Source organism: Pseudophryne corroboree, chromosome 6, assembly GCF_028390025.1.
Source record: "Pseudophryne corroboree isolate aPseCor3 chromosome 6, aPseCor3.hap2, whole genome shotgun sequence".
In the NCBI taxonomy this organism is placed as follows: Eukaryota; Metazoa; Chordata; class Amphibia; order Anura; family Myobatrachidae; genus Pseudophryne; species Pseudophryne corroboree.
In genome coordinates, this window is record NC_086449.1 from 341,059,561 (window position 1) to 341,077,348 (window position 17,788).

Below are 17,788 nucleotides of genomic sequence, written 5' to 3' on the forward strand. Positions count from 1 at the left end.
CGTACGTCAATACCATTCTCTACATTTCTCCCTACCAATCTGCTTGTCAAGTGCAAGCAATGTAAGAGGTGATTAACATCCATGGTTAAAGACACACTAACTGTTCTAATGTTTCCCTTTGTCAAATATACCATCCTAATCCTCTTTACATGATTTAATACAGCTTCAATAAAAAGGTACTACTGACTCTGTAGTGCTCAGCACGTGCTTGAAAACCATTCTAACTGTCTCTGGCCCATAATCCCTTTATCTTCACCCAAAGCTTCCCTGCAATTGTATTCATATACCATAATCCATAGACAATACCATAACTGATGGCGTGGAAGACATAACAAGGCCCTAGATTGATGGAGGGCTGAAAATGACAAAGCCGTACAAGGAGCAACTATAATTATGCAGCGAAAAAATACAAATCTACTCTTAAGTTCCCGTACCATGGACCCGATTCAGTCAGGATTGCAAATTCTGCTAAGTAGCAGAAATTGCAATCATTTGGATCGCATGCTGGGGGGCGCTCATCGCAGGGAAAGGCCGCCCAGCATTCTATAAGCCGCCCCCCCCCCCCCCCTTGACCACACTGAAATTGTGGTGTGATCGTTAAAAACGAGGTAGCTTCCCGACGCTGCAGCGTGTGACGTCACGCAGCCGCCCCAATCAAGCCCGTCACACCCGCCGTTTCTCTGTCGCCTCCCCCGTTTCTCCATCACCCTTGCCTTGGAAATGGAGCGTTGCCACCCCCCACCTCCGCCTGATTGACAGATAGAGGCAATCGCATTTTCTGCAGGGCGGCCGCAGCATGCGCATCCTCTTAGCAGTTTTTGCCGTTGGATCGTGTATTGCGATCCAACCTGAATTAGGCCCCATATACCATACAATAAAGCAATGTTCAAAAGGACCCTCTGTATTTAAGCAGCTCACTAAATATAGGATTACAGAAAATGATTGGCAAAGTTAGGGCCGAATTCATTTCAGCGCGAAAACTAGTTTTCACTGTAAAAACCGTGAATTTACAGCGAATCGTAGAATGCGCCTATTCAATTGTCCACAGAAACAGATTTGCTCTCATTTTACCACGAATATCAATTCACCACCTCTGAGCAGTTGATAAAGTAGGGATTTCTACAAGTTTAAGTTAAAAACGTTGGGATTTGGTTCAGGACCCCTGGGACAACCCCCTGAATGACTAATTAGGCACTTAGAAGTTTTTAATTATTTTTAATTGGCCGATAATGACGTCATTTTTGGGTTGAAAAAATGCAAAATGATGGAAATTGGGGTACAAGGTATGGGACAGGTATATTGGGGTATTTTATGAGTGGGACAAGTATTTTTAGACTTGCAGGTGGAAGTAATCGTTCTGTTTCCACTTTTCTTTTAAAGTCCCCTAAAATAACCGAAATATATACTTATATCCATTTTTATATACCCGGAATGTAATTCTAGCACTTATTTTGCAGGAAGGAGGGATGGGAGGGGAAAAAAACATTCAAAATGTCTTTTTACATTTAAAAAAAACCCCAAAAAAACATGCAAACAGCCATTTTACCCAATTTACGTACCAGAAAATAGGATTTTAATTACCAACCGGTAAATCCTTTTCTCGTAGTCAGTAGAGGATAGAGGGTCCATAATAGTACCATGGGGTATAGACGGGTCCACCAGGAGCCATTGGCACTTTAAGAGTTCAACAGTGTGGGCTGGCTGCTCCCTTTATACCCCTCCTACCAGACTCAGTCTAGAAACTGTGCCCGAGGAGACGTCATACGTCGAGAAAAGGAAATACACAGATAGTGGCGAGATTCATACCAGCTCACACAACAAGGCAAATCCGGCCAACATGCCGGATAAACTCAGCAACAGCTGAAACAGTACCGAAACAGTAAAAACGCAGAACTTACCTATAAACCAGGCAGTACTGAACTAAATAACCACTGCAGGAAAACGAAGCGCTGGGCGGGCGCCCAGCATCCTCTACGGGCTACGAGAAAAGGATTTACCGGTGAGTAATTAAAATCCTATTTTCTCTTACGTCATAGAGGATGCTGGGGTCCATATTAGTACCATGAGGATGTACCAAAGCTGCCAGAACGGGAGGGAGCGCGCGGAGGCTCCAGCAAAACTGCTTGACCAAACTTGAGGTCATCAGAGGCCAAAGTATCGAACTTGTAAAAAACTTAGCAAACGTGTTCGACCCAGACCAAGTAGCTGCGCGGCAAAGCTGTATAGCCGAGACACCCCGGGCAGCCGCCCAGGAAGAACCCACCTTACGAGTAGAGTGGGCCTTAACAGATTTTGGACACGACAATCCTGAAATAGTCTGCTTTGAAGTAGGACATCCAATTTTCTTGGGATCATAGAGGACAAACAGAGTCAGATTGTCTATGACGAGGTGTCCTCTTCACATAAATCTTCAAAGCCCTCACTACATCCAAGGCCTTTGAAGCAATTGAGGAGTCAGTAGCCACTGGAACCACAATAGGTTGGTTGATATGAAAAGCTGACATAACCTTAGGAAGGAACTGTGGACGAGTCCTGAGTTCCGCCCTATCTTCATGGAAGACCAGATAGGGACTTTTACAGGACAAAGCCCCCAATTCCGACACACGTCGAGCAGAAGCTAAGGCCAACAAAGTGACCGCCTTCCACGTGAGAAATTTGATCTCAGCCTCCTGTAGAGGCTCAAACCAATCCGACTGCAAGAACTGTAACACCACATCAAGATCCCAGGGTGCCGTTGACGCCACAAAGGGAGGCTGGATGTGCAGAACCCCTTTCAAAAAGGTCTGAACCTCAGGGAGGACAGAAAATTGTTTCTGGAAGAAAAATGGATAAAGCTGAGATCTGGACCTTAATGGAGCCCAATTTCAGGCCCATATCCACACCTGCTTGCAGGAAAAGGAGAAACCGTCCAAGTTGAAACTCCACCGCAGGAAATTTCTTGGATTCACATCAAGACACATTTTTTTTCCAAATTCAATGGTAATGTTTAGATGTTACCCCCCCTTCCTAGCCTGTATCAGGCCAGGAATAACGTCGCTCGGAATACCCTTCCGAGCTAAGATCTGACACTCAACCGCCATGTCGTCAAACGTAGCTGTGGTAAGTCTTGATAAGCGAACGGCCCCAGCAGAATCTCCCGAAAAGGAAGAGGCCCTGGATCTTTCAGCAGTAGATCCAGCATATCCGCGTACCAAGCCCTCCTTGGCCAGTCTGGAGCAATGAGGATTGCCAGAACCTTTGTTCTTTTTATCAGTTGTAGAACTTTTGGAATCAGAGGAAGTGGAGGGAACACATACACGGACGTGAACATCCACGGTGTTACTAGTGCGTCCACTGCCACTGCCTGCGGGTCTCTCGACCTGGAACAATACCTCCGCAGCTTCTTGTTGAGGCGGGAGGCTATTTCTATGTGAGGAACCTCCCACCAATCGGTTACCTCCTCGAACACCTCCGGGTGGAGGCCCCACTCTCCTGGATGGAGATAGTGTCTGCTGAGGAAGTCTGCTTTCCAGTTGTCTACTCCCGGAATGAAGATCGCTGGCATTGCTACAGCGTGCCTTTATGCCCAGAGGAGGATTCTTGTCACCTCTGACATTGCAGCTCTGCTCTTCGTTCCACCTGGTCGGTTTATGTAGGCCACTGTGGTCACGTTGTCCGACCGCACCTGAACACCCCAAACCTGCAGGAGGTGTGCTGCTTGAAGAAGGCCGTTGCATATGGCTCTTCGCTCCAGGATGTTTATCGGAAGAAGGGATTCTTGACTTGACCACCTTCCTTGGAAGGTTTCCCCTTGAGCGACTGCTCCCCAACCTCTTAGACTTGCATCCGTGGTCAGAAGGATCCAGTCCTGAACTCCAAACCTACGTCCTTCCAGAAGGTGTGGTAGTTGCAGGCACCAGGGGAGCGAAATCCTGGCTTTTGGTGACAGATGTATCCTCTGGTGCATATGTAGGCGAGATCCCGACCACTGGTCCAAGAGATCCAGTTGAAAGGATCGAGCATGAAACCTTCCGTACTGCAGAGCCTCATAGGAGGCAACCATCATCCCCAGAAGGCGGATGCACTGATGAACAGATACCCGGGCAGGCTTCAAGACATCCCGGACCATTGTCTGAATCACCAACGCTTTCTCCACCGGTAGAAACACCCTCTGCACCTCCGTGTCGAGGATCATCCCCAGGCAAGACAGCCTCCTTGTCGGCTCCAGATGAGACTTTGGAAGGTTCAGGATCCAACCGTGCTCCTTGAGCAGATGTGTCGTGAGCGCAATGGATCTTAACAACTTCTCCCTGGACGATGCTTTGATCAGATCGTCCAGATATGGAATTACGTTCACCCCATGCTTGTGGAGAACCATCATCTCTGCCATCACCTTGGTGAAGACCCTCGGTGCCGTGGAGAGACCGAACAGCAGTGCCTGAAACTGATAGTGATCGTCTAACAGGGCAAACCTGAGATAAGCCTCATGCAGCGACCAAATGGGAATGTGAAGGTACGCATCCTTGATGTCCAGGGACACCAGGAACTCTCCCTCCGTCAGTCCTGAGATAACTGCTCTCAGAGACTCCATTTTGAATTTGAAGTCCCTGAGATAAGGGTTCAAAGATATCAAGTTCAGAATTGGCCTGACTGAACCATCCGGCTTCAGTACCACAAAAAGGTTCGAATAGTAACCTTTGTTCAACTGATGAGGTGGAACTGGAACAATGACCTCGGATACTATCAATTTTTGGATAGCGTCCCGTACAACAGCTCTGTCTGTCGGCAAGCCTGATTTGAAGAATCAGTGAGGTGGGAGAGTTTGAAACTCCAGCCTGTACCCCCAGGACACAATATCCTGTATCCAGGGGTCCAGGCCAGACGACACCCAGACGTGGCTGAAATGCCGGAGTCTTGCTCCCACCTGACCTACCTCCAGGCTGTGCGGTCCACCGACATGCTGAGGACGAGGTACCAGAAGCAGGCTTCTGGTCCTGGGAACCTACGGGAGCAGGCTTTTTGGATTTGGCACGACCACCTCTAAAGAAGGTGTGAGAGGGCTTGTTCTTTCTAGGCCTAGCGGGCCGAAAGGACTGTGACGTGTTGGGAGTAAAAGGCTTCTTCGTAGCCGCTGCAGCTGAGGGGAGAAAAGGAGACTTACCCGTGGTAGCCGTGGCAATTCACGCATCCAGCGCCTCCCCAAACTAAGCCTGAACTGTATAGGGTAGGCTCTCCACACTTTTCCTGGATTCCGCGTCCGCAGACCATTGGCGCAGCCAGAGACCCCTGCGTGCCGAGACGGACATGGAGGTGATCCCTACAGCCATGGAACCCAGATCCTTCATGGATTCTACCAGGAACTCTGCAGAATCCTGTATGTTACGTAAAAATAAATCAACGACACCTTTATACATCGTAATCAAGTCCTCCTGCAGAGTGATTGACCACTTTGCTATAGCTTTTGAAATCCATGCACAGGCAATAGTAGGCCGCAGTATAGCCCATGAAGCCGTGTATATGGATTTGAGCGTATCATCCACTTTGCGGTCTGCCGGGTCCTTCAACGTGGTAAATTCCGGGACTGGTAGGACCACCTGTTTTGACAGCCTAGAGACAGGAGGGGTCAACTATAGGCGGGGACTCCCATTTTTTTCTATAATCTTCCGGGAAGGGAAAAGCAACCAGAACCCTTTTAGGGATCTGGAATTTTTTCTCCGGGTTTTCCCAGGCTTTCAAATATAGCATTTAACTCCTTAGATGCCGGGAAGGCGAGAGGGGCCTTCTTACTGTCTGTGAAAAAGGCCTCCTCAACCTGCTCAGGAGGTGTGTCAGAAATATGTATCACATCCCGCATGGCATCAATCATCAACTGCACCTCCTTAGCAAGTGATGCTGTCCCCCTCGACACATCCCCATCATCGTCTGCTGTGTCAGAATCGGTATCTGTGTCATCCTGCATAATTTTGGCAAGACCACGTTTGTGAGAATGTACCGCAGGGGGCCCAGAGGGAGCAGTATCGGACCATACTGCCATAGAGTTGCATGCTCAGTCCTTGCAACCCTGAGAAATAGCCCCACTAAGAGAAGCTAACCACTCCGGTTCTCTAGCTGGGATCTGCGCTACAACAGTGCAATCCGATTACATGGGATGGGATCTTACTGAAAAGATAAATCCTCTGCAGCATATGAGACAGAGTCTCTAGACATGTTTGCTTGTACACCCCACACACACATAGGGTACATGGCAGACAGAGTCCCCCCCCGCCCCCCCAAGAATGGCAGAGAGACGCAGAGTCTGGAGCCAACCCACACACAGCGCTATATAGGTATAGGCAGACCCTTAACCAGCGCTGACTGTGTCTCTTAATAGGTGACACAGTCTTTACACAGCCTCCCCTCCCTTCTACAACCCCCTGGTACCGTACAGATAGTTGGAGGTGCTCTGGAGGGACTGCGCTTCCATTGGCAGCGTGTCTGCAGGCAGGAAAATGGCGCTGAACGCTGCTGGGTCCACTCTGAGAAGCTCCGCCCCCTTAATGGCGCTGTCTTCCCGCTGTTCCAAGATTATACTGGCCTGAGGATTTTGTGCTGGCTTAGATCCGCGGACCCAGACAGGCTTTCTGGTCAGTGTAGGGTAAAGGCGCCGGCTCACGGCGCCCCTCACAGCGCCGCACCAAGTACCACTGAGTCCCCGGAGCACAGTTAGTACTGCGCTCCTACCCTGTAGCCACCATCTTAACACCGGCCCGCTTGCTAGGGGGTCGGTGACTCACTCGCCACACTTCAGCACTGTAAGGGGGTGGCGGTATGCTCCTGGGGTGAGCGTTCCCCTGCGGCGGGAAGCGATCTATCCCCTCTGGAGCTCAGTGTCCAGTCAGCGGAGACAGTGGCTCAGACCCCGCAGGGCAGACACTGATCCCTCCCCTCAGTCCCTCGATGCAGGGGGGCTGTTGCCAGCAGCCTCCCTGTAAAATAAACTCTAAAATAAACTTTTCTAAAGAAGCTCTGTAGAGCTCCCCTAGCTGTGACCGGCTCCTCCGGGCACATTTTCTAAACCGAGTCTGGTAGGAGGGGCATAGAGGGAGGAGCCAGCCCACACTGTTAAATTCTTAAAGTGCCAATGGCTCCCGGTGGACCCGTCTATGGGGGTCATTCCGAGTTGTTCGCTCGTTGCCGATTTTCGCAACGGAGCGATTAAGGCAAAAATATGCATGCGCATGGTACACAGTGCGCATGCGGTAAGTATTTTAGCACAAAATTTAGTAGATACTCACGTCCGAACAAAGAATTTTCATCGTTGAAGTGATCGGAGTGTGATTGACAGGAAGTGGGTGTTTCTGGGCGGAAACGGTCTTTTCTGGGAGTGTGCGGAAAACGCAGGCGTGCCAGGATAAAACGCGGGAGTGTCTGGAGAAACGGGGGAGTGGCTGGCTGAACGCAGGGCGTGTTTGTGACGTCAAACCAGGAACGAAACGGGCTGAGCTGATCGCAGTGTAGGAGTAAGTTTCGAGCTACTCAGAAACTGCTAAGAATTTTCTATTCGCAATTCTGCTAATCTTTCGTTCGCTATTCTGCTAAACTAAGATACACTCCCAGAGGGAGGCGGCCTAGCGTGTGCAATGCTGCTAAAATCTGCTAGTGAGCGAACAACTCGGAATCACCCCCTATACCCCATGGTACTAATATGGACCCCAGCATCCTCTAGGACGTAAGAGAAATACTTTTATTACACCTAATAATACATTTCTATACTGTGATCCGATGTTAGTTTAGGTTTTTTTTTTTTTTTTGGGGGGGGGGGGATGTACAGGCAAATTTTACCATTTTTCACTGCCAGCAACAATTTTCACAGTAATCCTGTTTTTGTAAATTTGCAATTGAATAGGCAAATAGTAGGAGCGCGCAAGTCTATTTTCACGGTAAAAACACAGTGAAAACGCGATTTTGCATCTAATTGAATACGGCCCTTATACTTTTTAAAACAACAAAGCAAGATTAAATACCAAAACCACATTAGCTTTGCCAACGTACATTTCTATGGTTTCTTAAAAGTACTGGTTTCAATTGATTTGACTAACTAGGATAGGGCAATGTGTGTTGTGACAACATCACTGGAACAGTGGTGGAAGGCAGATATGTTTGCCCCAGGTTTCTTACCTTTGCGTTTTAAAACCTTAAGAATATTGTGTTGGTTCTGCTGAGAGCTTTTTTGCAGGAACCAGATAAGGGATGCTGGGGTTGGATGTGAGAAGAGAGGGCAGGGGGTCTCCATCCATTTAGGCCCAGTTCGGATCTTTGGGCTTTTATCCTCACAGAAGGCTAATTAAGGCTTTCATCTGTATGGGTGTGTTAAAGGGGTTGTCATCCTGATCATTGCTCTCACACTGCCTGGGGAAAGAGGAGAGACTATGGTGTCTCTGTTAGAGAGAAACTTACTGTGCAAAACCAATGAGCTGGGCCTGGTAAACTTTTCCTTGTATTTTTTTTAGTGAGTTTGGCACTAAACACAGGATAATCCTGTCGCCAAGGTATTTTATTTTAAGGTTTTTTTCTGTTTTACTGCACAATAAAACTGGTTGAGGTCAGTGGTACCAAATCAAGAGACTTGTTTAATCTCTCAACTGCTGCACACTGCCATCTACCTCATGAGATGGTACTGGTTCCCCTGACCCTGTTACAATGTATAAAAACATGAATAGGCGCGATCTAAGCATCAGTATGCATGAGGAGCACAGAGGATGGGCAATTCAAATGGCTATGTAGGACATAAAACGTGCCATATAATTTAAATGTGTAAAAATAATATTGGTGCTCTCTAATGTGATGTACTGTACATGGTACAATAAGTTTTCCTTGCATTGCCTATGTGTTTCTTTCTGACAATATGAACTTGCAACAAGCGGAATAAAGAAACCATTAGATCTCAATCAATCAATAAAACCACTTCAGTGCATCTGGATCACCTGAGTGGTGGCACAAGAGCCTACATAGCGGCACACCCAACCCTGCTTCTCAGAGATATGTAAAATTACAGTAACTGCAGGATAAAAAGTCTGGAATATGAGGCACGTGAGGGCTCATTTATTTTTATTGAAATTCAGCCATTTCCCCCCTTCTGCCTATTGAGTCGGATTGCACAGATTGACACCAATACATCCACATAGTTTAGGTAGAAGGTCATTCATGATGGCAAGGTCTTTTAGCTGTCTTGACTACCTCATGAATATCTGATATACTAATATGTGAAGCGGTGGTCTTCACTTTGCCGGCAGTCGGGCTCCCGGCGACCAGTATACCGGTGCCGGAATCCCGACCGCCGGCATACTGACACTTCTTCTTCCTCTTGGGGGTCCACGACCCCCCTGGAGGGAGAATAGACAGCGTGGTGCACATAGCCCGCAAGGGGCTCATTTGCGCTCGCCCAGCAGTCAGTTTTCCGGCGGTCGGGATTCCGGCGCCGGTATGCTGGTCGCCGGGAGCCCGACCGCCGGCATACCATACTACACCCATGTGAAGAACACTAATATATCAGAGCAACATTACGAACAGCCCTGTTGTGAGGTCACAGAAAAATGTTACCCTTTCCACTCAATTAACTCTAATTTGTTCCCCAATAATTCCAGGGTTTTATTTTTGATTAAATACATCTTGTTACTTCAGCTCATTCACTTCACCTGCCTGGAGGAATGTGCAAGTCAAAGGCAAAAAGTTTGAAAAAAAAAAGGATAAAAACAGCAGAGAGATGGCAACGCTGAAAGAAGCCAGTAACAGATGCTGCCAGCAAGACTATACTGGGTGTGAATGTGGAGTCTCTTCAGGCACTTGGTGTTGTAACCCTTCACCTCATACAGCCCATGCGATACAATTAGAGATACCAGATATCAATACTCTGTTCATTATTACAACGTGAGACTGTACAATCCTGTACTGAATGAGGGGAGAGGAAGGGGGCGCAGTACTATGTGGCTAAATTAATTTTTACCTTCCATGTTTGTCACCCCTGTCCCTTTTTATTACATGTTATTATAAAACATTTACTGGACACTCAATTTTTCACACTGCATTATCAGTATTAGTAACTAAACAAACATTAATTTAAGTGCTTTGGGAATAAAGCCTATTGCATCTAAATGACACTGTTGCATGACTCTACAGTGCGGTTATTGTTTAGAATTTGCCATTCACAACTGTACATGAATATATGGTTAGGACACACACATACATTACATTGCTTTCTGGAGTATTCACCTGCAACAGAGAGTCGTGCAGTGCGACTTACGATACTGCCCAAACTGTCCACTGTAGCCACACACTGATAGATGCCCTCATCTGGCTTGTTGTGCTTGGAGTGTACCACACTGGTAATGAACAAAGACCCATCTTGAAGTACCCGGCGCCGATCATCAGACACCAAATTTAGAAAAGTTCCATCTTTTTTCCACTCAATCTTTGCTGCTGGCTCAGCATATACAGAACAGTTTAGGATTGCAGGAGTTCCACGAAGTGTCACAGTGTCTGCTGGCTCAGTCAGGAAATAAAAAGGGGTGAACGTCCTGAACCCCGAGCCTGTCAAAGACACAAAGAGGATATCATTTAGACTGAACAGTGATACAGAAATTGCAGCCTTTAACAATAATCATTTCTCCCCTAAGGCTAATCTGTAGATGCTACATAACTGCAACTAGTATAAAATCACTTCTACTGTAAAACAAATCACAAACCTAACAGAAATTACAAAACTTACTACAGAAAATAGAATATCCAAGTATTTACTTTCAGGTGCCTTATGGTATACAAGTGCTCTGAGTCAGTGGCGGTTCTTGCCACGGGCAAGCGGTACTTTTGCCCGGGGTGCCGCCTTCCGGAGGGCGCCGGCGCCATCCGGAGGGCGCCGCACCAGGGCAAGGTCCGCCACTGTGCCCCCCGCAGTGCCCTGCTGTGCCCCCCCCCCCCCCCCCCCGCTTTGAAGGGAACCAGACGCGTAGCGTCTAGTTTCCCTTCATTGAGAGGACCTTAGTTGTGCGGTGCGCGATGACGTCACCGCACAGCAAAGGTCCTCTCCATGAAGGGAAACTAGACGCTACGGTCTAGTTTCCCTTCATGTAGAGGACCTTTGCTGTGCGATGCGCGATGACGTCATCGCGCACCGCACAGCATAGTGGCACAGACACTAGGGGTCATAATTGACCTCTAGTATCTATGCTGTTCTATGGGAGAGACGTAATAACATCTCTCCCATAGATTGAAGAGAGGAGAAGAGCGGCGCCGCCAGCGGATGGGGGTCTGCAGCGGTCTGGATCAGGAACGGGGATGGTAAGTATACTTTTTTTAATTTATTTTTTCTTTCAGCTTTGTGACCACGCCCCCATTTGAAGCCACGCCCCCATATTTTGCCCGGGGCGCCACAAGGCTAAGAACCGGCCCTGCTCTGAGTATACTGCTGATTAATCCTCTTCCAATAAATTACTTTGTAAAGGATAAGTAAACAGTTTATTCTATGCCGAGAGGCTTTTACCTCTGCATTACTGTATCTATCAATATGAACATTGAAAACCATATTGCTTTCCATGTGGAGCTTAAACAACTAAATATACACGCAAACATCAATGGGACAGGATCTATACTGCCAACAATAGTGAAACTTTGTTGCCTTGATTAAGCAATGGGGCAGATGTATTAAGCCTGGAGAAGACATAAAGAAGTGATAAAGCGGGGATAAGTGCAAGGTGATAACGCACCAGCCAATCAGCTCATAACTGTTAATTTACATATTGGAGCTGATTGGTTGGTGAGTTATCATCTTGCACTTATCACCGCTTTATCACTTCTTTATGCCTTCTACCGGCTTAATACATCTGTGTTTGAACTAAGCACCTCTTACATACTGTATATACTAAACAAAAATAACTTTTACATAACAAGTTTCAGCAGGAGCAAATAGAGAGAAATACACACACACAAACTATAAAAGGCTCTGTTAGGTATAAGGATTCCCTTCTACTTTCCTACAAAGGACTTTCCACACAAGGGACCATGGGAATATTGGTTAACCATCTTATTGCAGACTTCCCATAAAGAACGTTTGATTTAAGAAGATGCATTGGCCAAGTCAATGTAGACAAATCAGTTAACATATGCATTACTATGACCTCATAGACTGTATTTCTAGAAAAAGCTTAAATCGAAATTGTCCAATTTGTGCTGAAAACACCATTGTGAGTGTGTAACACACTTCCGTCCATATGGTTAGCATTGCAGCTTTACAGCATTGGGGTCATGTTCACCCCAGTGATTGCATGGGGTTCCTCTATGTACTCTGGTTTTATGCCACACTCCAAAACATACCTGTAAGGTTAATTGGCTGCGGACGACGTGTACCCTACTGTGTGCGCACGTGTGTATTAGTAATTTTGGACTGTAAGCTCCACTGCTGCAGGAACAAAATATTCTCTGCATAATCATTGGCACTCTATATAAATAAATGACTATAATAATATGCAGGATACTTCATTACAGTAACATAACACCACTAATAAAAGCAGGTATATTTTGTACATCATGTTCTCAAATAAAAGCGCCATGTGCGGTGACACGGCCTGCGTGTGTGGTGGGAGAATGGCTGATGTTGCTCTTGGCATTTTGAACATCTGTTCGGCAGCAGAGTATAATACTTAGTAAGTAGTGCATACAATGGCATAGACAGAGGCTGGCACAGTGGCAGTGTGTCAACTCACTTCTCCCCACCGTGAAATTCAGCTAGCTCAGCAGTTCTTCCATAACAAGTCTGTGTAAGGGCAGGCAGATCGTGTCCTACAATCCCCCCCCCCACCCCCCCCTTTTACTCACATTTTCCTTTAAACAGCATGACAGTGGTTAGATAGAGCCCAGAGAAGAGCTGTCACACTGGTACATGAAACAATCAATTCTTATTAAACAGGACAAGTAGCAGCAACACTTACTGCAAAATGCTTATCGAGACAACTACCAACTGTACCACTGATTTACACCACTATAATCTCACAATGTAAACCCAATTTCCGATATATGGCAAGAGCACAGCCAGTAATTATTCTCTCCATTTTCCCAAAATAACACATGCATATAATGGGTTCAGTATGATTTACCGATGGACAGGATGCCAGCGGTTACAAAGGAAAGGAATGCAATACATAACCAACTACAAGAAAACATCAAAGTCCACCACCATGCACCAAGAACTAGCAGACGAACTGAACCACTTTTATTGCAGGTTTGCAAAAGAAGTACCCTGCAACCCAAACAATCACCTCTACGATGCCCCGAACACAGACGGCCAACTCCAGGCACTGCAAGTCGCCTAAGAAGAGGTGGACGCATTGTTCAAAAGGGCCAAACCCAGGAAAGCTCCGGGTCCTGACGGAGTGTCACCATCTGCCCTAAGAGCATGTGTGGGTCAGCACGCCCCCATATTCACCAAGATCTTCAACAAATCACTGCAGCTACAGAAAGTCCCTTCCTGCCTCAAAAGGTCTACTATCGTCCCGGTCCCCAAGAAACCCTCTATCACGAACCTGAACAACTACAGGCCGATAGCACTGACGTCTGTGGTCATGAAAACGTTTGAGCGTCTGGTTTTGAATCATCTGAAAACTGTGACTGGCCCCCAACTGGACCCCCTACAGTTCGCCTATCGATCGGATCGGTGTGTCGAGGATGCAGTCAACCTGGGCCTGCACTACATTCTACAGCACCTAGATATTCCTGGTACCTTCGCGAGGGTCCTGTTTGTCGATTTCAGCTCGGCCTTCAATACAATCGTCCCCAGCATCCTACACCCCAAAATACTTCACCTAGGGGTCCCAGAAGCTACCTGTTCCTGGATAGTAGACTTCCTGACAGATAGAACACAGGTGGTGAAAGCAGGGGAATCCACCTCTCAATCCCGGTCCATTAGTACAGGGGCCCCTCAGGGCTGTGTCCTCTCCCCCTGCTCTCTCCCTGTACACAAATGACTGCACAACAGAGGTGCAATCAGTAAAGATTATCAAATTCGCCAATGACACCACCGTCATCGGCCTCATCAAGGATGGGGACGAATCGGCCTTTAGACTGGAAGTAGACCGGTTGGTCCAGTGGTGTACCCACAACAACCTTGCGCTCAACCCCCTCAAAACTGTTGAGATGATAGTCGACTTCAGGAAGAAGTCAGCTAGTGCACCTCCGCTAACGATTGCTGAGAGTGTGGTATCGCTAGTGGACTCCTTCAAGTTTCTAGGGACCACAATCTCCCGTGACCTTAAATGGGGGTCCAACGCTGACACCACTGTCGGGAAAGCGCGCCAGAGGTTGTTCTTCCTCAGGCAACTAAGGAAGTTCAACATCCCACAGATGCTTCTGCTCCTCTTCTACTCCGCGATTGTGGAGTCGGTACTCTGCTCCTTGATACTGGTATGGTACAGCTCCGCCAGTGCGAGGGACAGATGCAGGCTTCAAAAGGTGGTCAGAACCGCAGAGAAGATCATCGAGCCCGACCTTCCCTCAGTCCAGGACATGTACCTGTCCAGAGCTAAAAAGCGGGCAACGAAGATAGTAAAAGACCAGCTACACCCCTGCCACAGCATGTTTAACTTGCTTCCTTCAGGCAGGCGTTACAGGGCCATTCCCACCAGGTCCACCAGAAGCCTCAAAAGTTTCTTTCCCCAAGCGGTCCGCCTGCTGAACTCCTGAACATTGACTGACTAAACGCACATGTAACTAACTTGTGTCCCTACGGTATGCCTATCTGTATGACTTTACTTGCCGCCGCCCCCCCGCTTATCTGTTACCTACTTGGCTGTTGTATAGCTAACCAAAGACAAATTCCTAGTATACGCAAGTATACCTGGCCAATAAATCTGATTCTGATACCAACAGCTGCATCCCGTCAGCCCCCTCTAATGTCCTCTAAACCTCCTCTGCCCCCTACACTAACCCTCCCTTGTGGGTGCCTAACCCTAAGCCTCCTGGGTGGTGTCTAACCCCAACTCTCCCTTCCCTGCTGCCTAAACCTAACCCCCCCTTCTATGTGCCATAAACCTATCCCTCCCTCCCTGGTTCCCAACCCTAACCTCCCTTCTCCTGCAATTTAATTGAGACACCATTGACAGCAATGTAAATATTGTCAAATATGACTTTCAGCTTCAGCACAACTGACCAACAAAATAATAATAATAATAATAATAATAATAATAATAAAAAAAGTGAAATGTATAAACATAAGAACTATTCAAACAATAGGCAGCTATTATACATAGTAGGACTAACTGCACAAACACACTGCATGCGCTGAACAAAATGCAGATATTTGTATACAGAGCTGTATCTTTACTACCACACTGCCCCTATCCAAACGCTTGGTTAAATAGCGGTCATCATTATCAAGCATACTTACACCAGCACTATCCTTGGTGCAAGGGATCCATAGGAAATCAGACTGTTTCTTGCTTACACACAACTCTTAATAACCCTCAATTCTATCTACATACCCTCGCTTAACTTCATTTGCAAGAAAGAGATGTTTTCGACCCCATATCTGGCCAGTCTACTTGGCGTCATATATGATCTGTGCAAAATAAAGAGCTGTATCTGTTGGAACCGTAATGATTTGGTGACCTGGCTCGAGTTACCCAGCGCAACCTCCCAATCTTCCACATCTATGGGGCCCAAGTCACACTCCCAGCGCTCCCGAAGATTCGAGAGCGGGTCTGCATGAATTGTTTTAAGAAGGTACGAGTAGGTGAAGGAGGTCACCTTAACTTGACCCAGTGAATGTAGAAAAGTTTTTATGGGGAAGGGGAGGAGCGCCGGGGGAGAGTCTCCAAACTGTGCTTGCAAGGCGTGCCTGAGCTGTAAAAATCTGTAAAAGTAAGAGTTCGGGAGTCCAAACTCCTCCTTTAATTGCTGAAACGATTTCAATGAACCATCACTATACAGCTGGGACATTAAAGTTATCGAATACGGAGCCCACACCTCCCCACCCTCCAGAGACCCCAGGTCATGGAGCGACGCGGAGTGCCAAAGGGGAGTATCTGGGTCCACACCATCATACCCGAGCAGACTCTTCAAAGCTAGCCAGATCTTCATGGCCTGAAAGACAATAGGAGGCAGGAATATAGAAGGACCCCCCCCCCCCCCTAGGCCTTTTATTGGCCCAGATCAGGGACGCTATGATACTATTTAATTTCCTAAAGAAGGCTGGAAAGATGTACACAGGGGATTGCAAGAGAACATACAATAGTTTGGGCACCACTACCATTTTAATGAGGCTAACCCTACCCGTCATTGTCAGCGGGAGTTTACACCAAGCTCTCGACTTGCGTACAATCAGCTGTACAAGTGGGTCAAGATTCAAGGGTATAAAGTCCGAGGGGTCATTAGTAACTTGGATCCCAAGGTACTTAAACTGGCCTGTCCAGCATAGCGGCAGAGAGAGCCTCGGGACCTGGGGGGGGGGGAGCCCATAATGGGCATTATAAATGATTTGGACCAGTTTATACGGAGACCAGAAAAACCACCGAAAGTCTCTATGACCTGCAACACAGTAGGCATATCCACCATGTAATCATGGAGGAATAACAACAAGTCATCCGCATAGAGGGCTATTTTGTCAGTGCATGTATCCGTGTCAACTCCCCCAATGTCCGGGTGCGACCTAACCAAGCAAGCCAGGGGCTCGATGGCTATGGCAAACAAGGCAGGAGAAAGGGGGCAACCCTGTCTGGTGCCCCGTGTCAAAGGAAAGGAGTAGGAAATGTAGCCGTTGACCAAGACCCTGGCGCGTGGATTTTGATATAGCAATTTGATCCACTGTATAAAATTAGGGCCAAAGCCCATGCTTCTCATGACTCCCCACAGGTAAGGCCACTCGACGCTGTCGAATGCCTTGGCCGCATCCAATGAGACCACAACCGTGTCTGTGGGGAAGTCATGAGGGGCCTGCAAAATAGTGTACAGCCTGCGCAAATTAATGGACGTGGATTTCCCGGGCATGAAGCCGGATTGATCCGGATGTATTATAGATTCAATCACTAAGTTGAGCCGGAGCGCCAGAATTTTTGCCAGGATCTTGGCATCGGTAGGGATGAGAGAGATCGGCCTGTAGGACTCCAAAGGTTTGGGGTCCTTTCCGGGTTTTGGGAGCACTATAACGACAGCCTCGGACATTGAGGGAGGAAGGTGATTAGTGGTAAATATATCAGCATACATTTCATGCAACTTCGGGCCAAAGAATTGTATGTACTGTTTATACAGCTCCGTGGGAATACCGTCACTACCCGGGGACTTGCCACTGGGAGACATCTCCACCGCCGCCGTCACCTCCTCCAGAGTCAAAGGCGTGTCCCTAGCCTCGGGGGAAAGTTTAGAAAGGGGAATTTTCGTCAGGTACAGGTCTAAGTCCTCCATGGAGCATGTCAGCCAAGTATCATAAACCTCCCTAAAGTATAAGAGGAACATCTGTGCAATGTCAGGGGTGTTATCTACCGTGGAACCGTCCGGCCCAGTCATCTGCGCTATCGTAGTCCCAGGTCGGTCATAATGCACGAAATGGGCCAGTAAACTACCTAGTCTGTCCGCCTGCATATATATATTAGTAGCCCTAAACAAGAGGGAGCGTGCATTTTTGTCCGAAAGGTGAGTCAGCCAGGCCTCCTGAGCCAACAGCCAGCGAGCCTTCAGCGCAGAGGTCCCCTCGGTCAGATAGCGGGTCTCCAGATCCCTGCACTCAGACTCTAGCTGTCTCTCCGTCGCCCTACGTGCCACTTTGCAGGCAGCAATTTTGCCAATCAATGTA

General features: G+C 47.6%; 1 protein-coding gene across 12 annotated transcripts in view; it reads right to left on the reverse strand.

The window, feature by feature from the left end:
* Positions 1 to 17,788, reverse strand: part of NEO1 (neogenin 1) — a 243,252-nt gene that overhangs the window by 70,447 nt on the left and 155,017 nt on the right. For all 12 annotated transcript variants that reach the window (XM_063926482.1, XM_063926474.1, XM_063926473.1 and 9 more), the window contains exon 2: positions 10,228 to 10,545. In XM_063926482.1, coding sequence (XP_063782552.1) covers positions 10,228 to 10,545 — 318 coding nt within the window. The remainder of the gene's footprint in view (positions 1 to 10,227; positions 10,546 to 17,788) is intronic.